Source organism: Alligator sinensis, unplaced genomic scaffold (assembly GCF_000455745.1).
Source record: "Alligator sinensis unplaced genomic scaffold, ASM45574v1 scaffold1902_1, whole genome shotgun sequence".
NCBI classification, from domain to species: domain Eukaryota; kingdom Metazoa; phylum Chordata; order Crocodylia; family Alligatoridae; genus Alligator; species Alligator sinensis.
Window position 1 is genome coordinate 96,969 of NW_005843416.1, and position 8,297 is coordinate 105,265.

The 8,297-nt window shown below is 51.6% G+C and overlaps 1 protein-coding gene across 1 annotated transcript in view; it reads left to right on the forward strand.

Annotated features, from left to right (window-relative positions):
• The window catches only part of LOC102370044 (interferon-induced very large GTPase 1-like), a 10,215-nt gene that overhangs the window by 435 nt on the left and 1,483 nt on the right, over positions 1-8,297 (forward strand). Inside the window, 5 exon segments of the mRNA XM_025195162.1 lie at positions 185-487; positions 874-1,398; positions 1,726-1,812; positions 2,808-2,936; positions 4,906-8,295. Of these exon segments, the coding sequence (XP_025050947.1) occupies positions 217-487; positions 874-1,398; positions 1,726-1,812; positions 2,808-2,936; positions 4,906-8,295 (4,402 nt within the window). The 5' untranslated portion in view covers positions 185-216.

Here is an 8,297-nt window from a genome sequence, read left to right on the forward strand (position 1 = left end):
GGGATTGGTGAGGGCATGTAGTGGGGGGCATGGGGGCTTGGTGGGGGGAAGAGGGGAGAAAGTGGGGCCGCGAGCAGGCTGGGCCCGGGTGAGGGGCATTGCCAGGTGCGGGGTCAGTGAGGGGTGGATGTGGGGCCAGGAGCAGAGAAGGGGCCTTGGCCAGTTTGATCCCCCTCTCTCACAGCCTCCCCCCCGCTGCGATTGCTCAGCTCAGCCATGGCCTTCGAGGCCATCCGCCGCGGGCGAGCGACCCTCCTGGCCCATCTCCCTGTGGAAAGTGAGCTGCTCCTGGATGAGGTGGCCGCCCTGGGCATCATCACGGAGGAGGAGTACGAGGCGCTAGAGACCTGCGCCGAGCCCCGGGAGAAGGTCCGGCGCTTGCTGGTGAAGGTGCAGAGGAAGGGGGAGGACAGCTGCCAGCAGCTCCTGGATTGCCTGCGAAGCCTTTTTCCAGACCTGCCCCCTGATCTCTGGCCCCCACAGCCCGGTAAGCCCGGATGTCCAGGCTAGGGAAGGGCAGGGGAGCTGGTGGGCTAGAGCAGGAGCTGAGATATCCCAGCTTTGGAGGGGCAGGGCAGCCAGGACTCCTGGGCTCTCACTAGACTTGTGCCCCCACCACCCTGCTACTACATCCTTTCTCTCCCGGCTGACTTTGGACCTGGCCCTTTACCCCAACCTGTAGCCTTCTTCACTGCAAAGCATCCCCTTTGTTTTTAGCTCTTTGTCTTGCTGCTGGCCTCTGTTAACCCCAAGCAATAGTAAACTCTCTCCATGGAGGTGGAAAAGTCCATGGAGACCCTTCCCCTTCATTTAAGAAATGCCCTAGTGGGGCACACATCACAGGGACAAATCTCCTACATTTCTTTCTTGTAGGGTCCTCGCATCACAGGGACAAATCTCAAGATCTGGCTGGGGCCTCCTCCTCAGAGGAGGGGCAGCCTCAGCATCCAGAAGGAGCCCTACCTAGAGCGAGAAATGATCTGGAGAAGCCAGAAGATGCCTTGCCCAAGGGGAACACTCCCTTGGAAGACCCAGAAAATGTCTTAACCTCCAAGAGACGTGATCTAGAGGAAGCAGGAAGCAATTTGCCCCTTGAGAGAAATGAGAGCGACCATCCAAAAGGTGCCTTCCCCATGAATGGCGATGCTTTGAAGACTGAAGTCCTTGTGAGAAAACACTGGCAGGAGAAACCAGAGGAGAAAAGTCAAGGAGCGGCTTCAGAAGGGATGCTGTCCATTGAGAAAAGTGACCTAGGCAAGCCAGTAGGTCCCTTTCCTATGAAGGTAGATACAGAGGATCAAAAAGTCCCAGTGAAACCCCACCTGGAGGCTCCAGAAGGTGCCGTGTCCTCTGGGATAAGAGGAGATGCTGGGCCCTGGGAGACAGGAGATGATGAAGGTACACAACATTTCCTACCACGCAGTGAAATTGGGCTAAATGCAAAAACAGGTTCAGTTCTTTGCCTAGATAGGCGATGGCTACAAGTAGGAGGGCTGGCTGCTGTCCAGTCTTGGTAAGAAGCATTTCTGCTGTGCTAATAAGAGCCATGGTGCTGAGAGGGAATACCACCCTGAGCTCAGTGTCAGTGGGGTGCGTTGCAAGCAGCCTTTCCTGGCCATCAGGTACTCGAGTACACCCCCTTTGGCTGCGTGGCAGTGTGACAAGGGGCTCTTCAGTTGGATGTCTGGGCAAAAACTAACCTACTTAACCTTTGGTTGTTCATAGGTTCTGGAGAGAGATCCTGCCCAGGCAAGGAAAGCAAGGATGAGAGCGTGGAAAGTTGGGTGGTTCTGCAAAGCCTATCTGGAAAACGTTAGAAACTTTTCTTTTTCTAGTCTGCTACCACATTGTTCAAACATTTTGGCAGAGGAATAGATACCTAGGGAAGTTGTCCATCACTGGAGGTGTTCAAGAAGAGACTGGGCAGGCACTGGGTGGGGATGATCTAGGCCTAGCCATAGATTCCTATGGGGATTACCCAAGCTTCTGGGCTTTGCTGGTTGCCAAATGGCACTGGGAGGGAATATGCGTCCCCCCGCCCCTTTCTGCTACATGTATCTGATTTTTTTAAGCCTTCCTCAGAGGCATCGGGTGCTGGCTGCTGGGGATTTTGACTGAAATGTGCCAGTTCTCCTGTCTAGAGGGTCTTGCCCGTCTGCTTGGGGTCAGACCGATGCTGCATTGGGGTTAGGAGAGAATTTTCCCCCATGGACCGACTGGTATGGACTTGGTGGGGAGGGAGAGGGTTGCCTTCCTTTGCAGATCTCTTATGCACCTATTAACCTCTTAGAGAAGCAGGCTGTGGTAGTCCCCCTGATTTCCCCATGGCAGGTTCGCATGTGATATCTGTGTTGTGTAGCCTTCCTGGGCTCTGTCTCAGCTCTGTAAGAGTAGCGGGGTCTAGTGAGTTAGAGACAAGGTGCCTTTTGAGCCAGGACACTGGGTTCGATCCCCAGAGCTGGGAGCAGGATGAAAGCTAGTGGGCTAGAGCAGGGAGGGCTAGGAGCCTGGGCACTGGGGAACAGACGGACGTTTAGGAAGAGAGACGTGAGGGTCTTAATGAGAGCGGCCCTAGGAGAGATCCAGCCCTGGCCTCGTCCAGGTTTGGCCTGGCAATAGCTGCTTTGTCTGTTGTTAGAGCAATAGAAGTGATTGGTTGTGTAGACCCCCTGCCATGGGGTTTTTTGGGCTGGTGCTTTCTTTCTCAGTCTCAAACCTTCTAACGTGGGGCAGTGGGATATGTGCCAGGGACACTGGTATCACATACTCCTTCTGGATAAGTTTGCTCTTTTCCTCTCGATTCTTAGTGGGGGGCCAAGCTGCTATGTCTCCAGGCTCGGATGTATCCAGGCGAGCAGAGACTCCAGGAGATGACGCACCAATGGAAGGAATCGAGTCAGAGACTTCAGAAGCATCTCCTACAAAGCTTAATGCAGGTAAAGCCCAGGCAATGCTTTCTTAATCTCTCTTCCAAGCCAAATGCCCCAGCTATAGGGTTGTGGGGAAATGGTCGCTGGATCTCCATGCTGCATATGCCTCCAGCTCCCAGCGTATTGCCAATTCCTTCCATATCATTAATCTGCAGAGGACCAAGAGGATCCAGTATTAGTGTCTGAATACATGTTACAAATTATAGGTAGGGTTGGGAGGAGATCAGAAATCCAGTATTAGTGCATGAATTCATGTTACAAATTATAGGTAGGGTCGGGAAGAGATCAGAAATCCAGTATTAGTGTCTGAATACATGTTACAAATTATAGGTAGGGTTGGGAGGAGATCAGAAATCCAGTATTAGTGCAGGAATTCATGTTACAAATTATAGGTAGGGTTGGTAAGAGATCAGAAATCCCATTTTAACAGAGGATTCCAAGATCTGAAATTTGCTCTTGGTCCATTTTGGAGCGCAGTATGGGACTGGTGTCAAAGACCCAAGAGGTCACTTCTGGCTTGATGTCCTCACGCAACCTGAACAATAGAAAATTGTCTACAAAAGGCAATTCCAGAGGGAAAGAAAAAAAAATAATTTTTGGATGGACCAAATGATTTTTGTTTCAGCTCAGGTGAAGCATTTTCAAGTCAACTTTCTTGACTTTGTCGAGAGGCAGAGGAATGCGTAACCCCCAGTTTAAAAGAAATTGACCAAAAAATAGTTTTGAAAGGGAAAAATAAAAATATTTCACTCCGAAAAGATAAAACAGAGGAAGTTTTTCAGCCATATTTGTGTGATTTTTTAAAACAATTTTTAAATTTTTTATTTTATTTATTTTTTTTATTCCCCCCAACCCAAGATGTCAGTGGAATTGATTGCACACTGTTGCTATGTAGTCCCAATTTGGTGAGGCATGCTGATAGAACCGCTGTTTCCCACGGTATGCTGTTGTCCTCCCCGCCTGTAATGACATGTTCACTCGTGTTGGTTGTGATGTCATTCCAAAGAGGTTTAAATTGATAGAAGCAAAAATATAGGAAGGAAAGGAGACCACGTGCCTCACAGGACATGTCTACATGTTCATTTATGCCGTCTTAAACTTACTGCGCAGTAAGAGGGAATAGGCCGGTGCCTACACTTGCGGGCGTTAAGTGCATTAATGCTGTGTGTGGATTGACTTGGGACTAAAGTTAGTCCCAAGAATAAAGTTAGTCTCAAGTCAATCCACACACAGCATTAATGCACTTTAACGTCCGCACATGTAGGCACCGGCCTATTCCCCCTTACTGTGCAGTAAATTTAAGACAGCATAAATGCACATGTAGACATGTCCTGTGAGGTTAGTCCCAAGTCAGTCCACACACAGTGTTACTCTGCAGTAAGGTGTCTACACGTGTTGCTGTGCAGTAACTAATTGGACAACAATTTGCTATCTGCACAATGCAGGTATCAAATTTACACTCAAGTTGGCAAGTGTAAGTCGCCGTATTTACTGTGCAGTATGGGCGTGCATGTGTAGACATGCACCCGTACTGCACAATTATTTCGGTTACTGTGTGCACATGTAGACGCACCCACAGGGAATCATTTACTTGATAGAGCAATGTAGGAATGGATTCCTTTGACCCTCTGACCATATTAAGTTCAACACTCACGGGCCCAGAGAACGATGTGTTTCGGATGAGAATTAAGAAAATGAAACGGGAAACACTGGAGTAAAAAAAGGTTGCTTTTGGAAACTCATAAACCAGCATTGGTTTCCAAAGAGAAATCTCAGGGTAGGGCTGGCTGAGCGAATGCAGGGGGCTGTAGGTAGTAACTCAGTCCCAGACAGAGAGAGGGAAGCATGAGATCCCACCCTGCTGACGTGAGAACACCACGCCTGAATGGCTTGCTCTCAGGCAGGCTGAAAATTAAACTCTCTCTGAATAGGACCTCCATTGCCCAGGTGGTAACATCTTGCTTTTCTTCTGCAGGGAGGAGACAAGTCTTAAAAAGAGTCCTGTCTATGCTGAGGCTCAAGAAACTGAAAAAGCAAAAGCTCCAGCTGAACGACATCCTGGAAATCACGGCAGAAAGTCTCAAGGACTGGACTCCTCACAGGCTGGAAGATTTACCGTGGCATTTTCTCAGAAACATCATGGCTCTGAACGGGACGGCCAGAAACACCAGCCTTGCACGTGATCCATTGGAGGATGACACAAGCGAGGATGAGGAGGGTGACATGCAAGGGGACATATTTTCTCTGCGGGACTCCACCACCAGAGATTCGCTGCACCCCCTGGACGTGCTGTGCGCCGTCCTCCATTGCTCAGACAGCTTCCTGCAACAGGAGATCCTGTCCAAAATGGCCATGTGCCAGTTTGCCCTCCCTCTGCTGCTCCCACCCCTCGGCACCCCCAAGTGCACCCTCCTGTTGTGGGCCATGCGGGGTATTGTGAAGAAGTGGAGGCCGCACTCGCTGGCCAAGAGCAGAGGGTTCAGAGAAGAGAGCCTGGTGCTTGCCCAGATGCCAGTCATTTCCTTCGTGCGGCTGGGGCCCTGCAGCCTCTCCAAGTCCAGGCTCCTCAACGAGGTGCTCAGCCCCACCCAGCAGCACCACGATTTCTTTGTTCACCGGGACATGGAGTCTGGGAACATCCCTCGGGTAATTGCAGATGGGCTGGTTGAGATCTCCTGGTATTTCCCGCAGGGAAGGGAGAACTCGGATCTTTTCCCTGAGCCCGTCGCAGTGATGAACCTGCGTGGAGACATTAAGTCACACTGGCCACAGTTTAGCTTCTTGACGGAGGTCTCCTCCACCGTGTTCGTGCTCATGGAGAGCATTGATGAGAGCCAATATGAGCTGCTATCTTCTCTGCATGGATCAGCTACGAAATATTACTTCGTTTTGAACAACGAGGGTGGGAAAGTCAAACAGATGTTAGGATTCCTTAATAAATTAGCCCCAGTGTTGAAGATGACCAAAGCACAGCTTCTGGTGAAAGAAAAGGGCACAAACAGCGCCGAGCTAGGGAAGAAGCTAGGAGGCACCTTGCGGGGCATCATGGACTCCTTTCAGAAGATCACAAGCATCCAGAGCCTAGCCTTGACTGCCCGGGAGCTGGGGATCCAGGTGGATGAGGATGGCGACGAATGCCGGAGGGCCATGGAGTCCGTAGATGAGATCACAGTGGAAATACGGGACGTGGCTGAGTACAAGAAGGAGATGCTGAAGCTGCAAGGGGAGCTGTGGAAAAACCTGGCCAAGGTTGAAAAAGAGTTGTGTCGGATGAAAGGGCAGAGGGACGTGCCACCCGAAGACTACCGTGCACATCTGAGGGGCAAGCAGGTGAAGCTCCGGGAGCAGCAGAACCAATGCGACCTCACCGGAGGGATGGTGAAGTTCATCAACGTCATCGGGCAGCTGCCTCCGGTGGAGAAGCGTCACTTCCTGAGATGGCTGAAGTTTCGCCTGGATGGCATTGCCCGCGGGAACCTCTCCGGACTCAGGGCTAAGTACAAAGAGAAATGTCACACGTCGGGAATTGATGCAAGGGAGCTGGCCGAACTGGATGAACTAATCTCTGCCAGCTCCTTGGGGGTGGAGCACTTCATGCGGGAGCTGGGGCAGTTCTACGAGGCTGAATGTACGATGGTCAAAGAAGGGAACATGCAGCCTGCTCAAAGGCAGTTCATCCATCTGCCTGGCATCGCAGCTGACCTGATGCTGGAAGGATTCCCCATGGAGCTGATCGATGGAGATGCCTCCAACATCCCGCTGCAGTGGGTGACAGACGTCTTGAATCAGCTGCAGGCCAAGGTGGGCGGAAAGTCTCGGATGCTCGTGTTAACGGTGCTGGGGGTGCAGAGCACGGGGAAATCCACCCTGCTCAACACCATGTTTGGCCTGCAGTTTGCCGTGAGCAGCGGCCGATGCACGCGAGGGGCCTTCATGTCGCTCATCAAGGTGGCAGAGTCCTTCCGGCAGGAGCTGGGCTGTGATTTCATCCTGGTGATTGACACCGAAGGCTTGAAAGCCCCTGAACTGGCCAAGCTGGAGGATAGCTTTGAACACGACAACGAGCTGGCCACCTTGGTGATCGGGCTGAGTGACATCACCATTGTGAACATGGCCATGGAGAATGCCACCGAGATGAAGGACATCCTGCAAATCGTGGTCCATGCCTTTCTCAGGATGGGGGAGATCGGGATCAAACCCAACTGCCAGTTTGTCCATCAAAACGTCAGCGATGTGTCTGCCCACGACCAAAACATGAGGGACAGGAAACACCTCTTGGAGCAGCTGAACGAGATGACCAAAGCTGCAGCAAGGATGGAGAACCAATGCCGGGAGATGAAATTTTCGGACATCATGGATTACGACCCGGAGAAACACAACTGGTACATCCCTGGGCTGTGGCACGGCGTCCCCCCCATGGCTCCAGTCAACATGGGATACAGTGAAAGTGTATACGAGTTGAAGAAATACCTGTTTGAGTACCTGAGGTGCCATTCCCATCCTGGGCACCTCAAGGACATCCCTCAGTTCATCCAATGGGTAGCGAGCCTGTGGAACGCAGTGAAACACGAGAATTTCATCTTCAGCTTCAGAAACAGCCTTGTGGCCGAGGCTTACAACCATCTGTCTGTGCACTACGCCGAATGGGAGTGGGGTTTCCGCAAAGAGGTCCATCTCTGGGTGTCGAAAGCAGAAACAGCCATCCAGAACCAGTCACTGGACAACCACAGTCCGGACACCTTGGAGAAGCTGCTTTTAGAAGGCCACCAGCTGCTGTATGAAGGGGAGCAGAGGACCCTGGAGAGTCTCCAGGGCTACTTTGAGAGCGGCACAGAGGGCCTGCATCTCATAGAAAAATACAGAGAGGATTTTCTCCAGAGCGCCAAGTTTCTTCGGCTTGAACTGGAGAGGTACTTGATGCAGAAGTATGAAGAAGCCATTCACATTCAGAGAGGCAGGAGCAGGATAGATCTCTTGCAAGCCAGCTACATGAAAACCATTGAAGGGAAGGTGGATAAGCTTTTGAGGGACTGCCAGGAGAGGGAGGGGGAGCTCACACCCAAAGAGCTGGAGGAGGAGTTCAAGCGAATGTGGCGGACGACGCTGTCAGAGCTGCCTCTGGAGGGCTTACGGCCCTGCCACGTTCTTGAAGACATGTATTTCCAGCTGCAGAGAGACCTGAAGAACAAAGGCAGCATGGTCAACCAGATGTTGCACAAAGTCCAAACCTTGCTCACCTACCAGGGCCAGCGTTTCCAGATGAAGAAGGAGCACCTGGACTTGTCTTTTTTCAAAGCCGTGTGTGAGGTTTTCACGCATGATTGCTGGCACAGAGCTGAAGACTTCTCCAAGGATTTGATGGAGGAA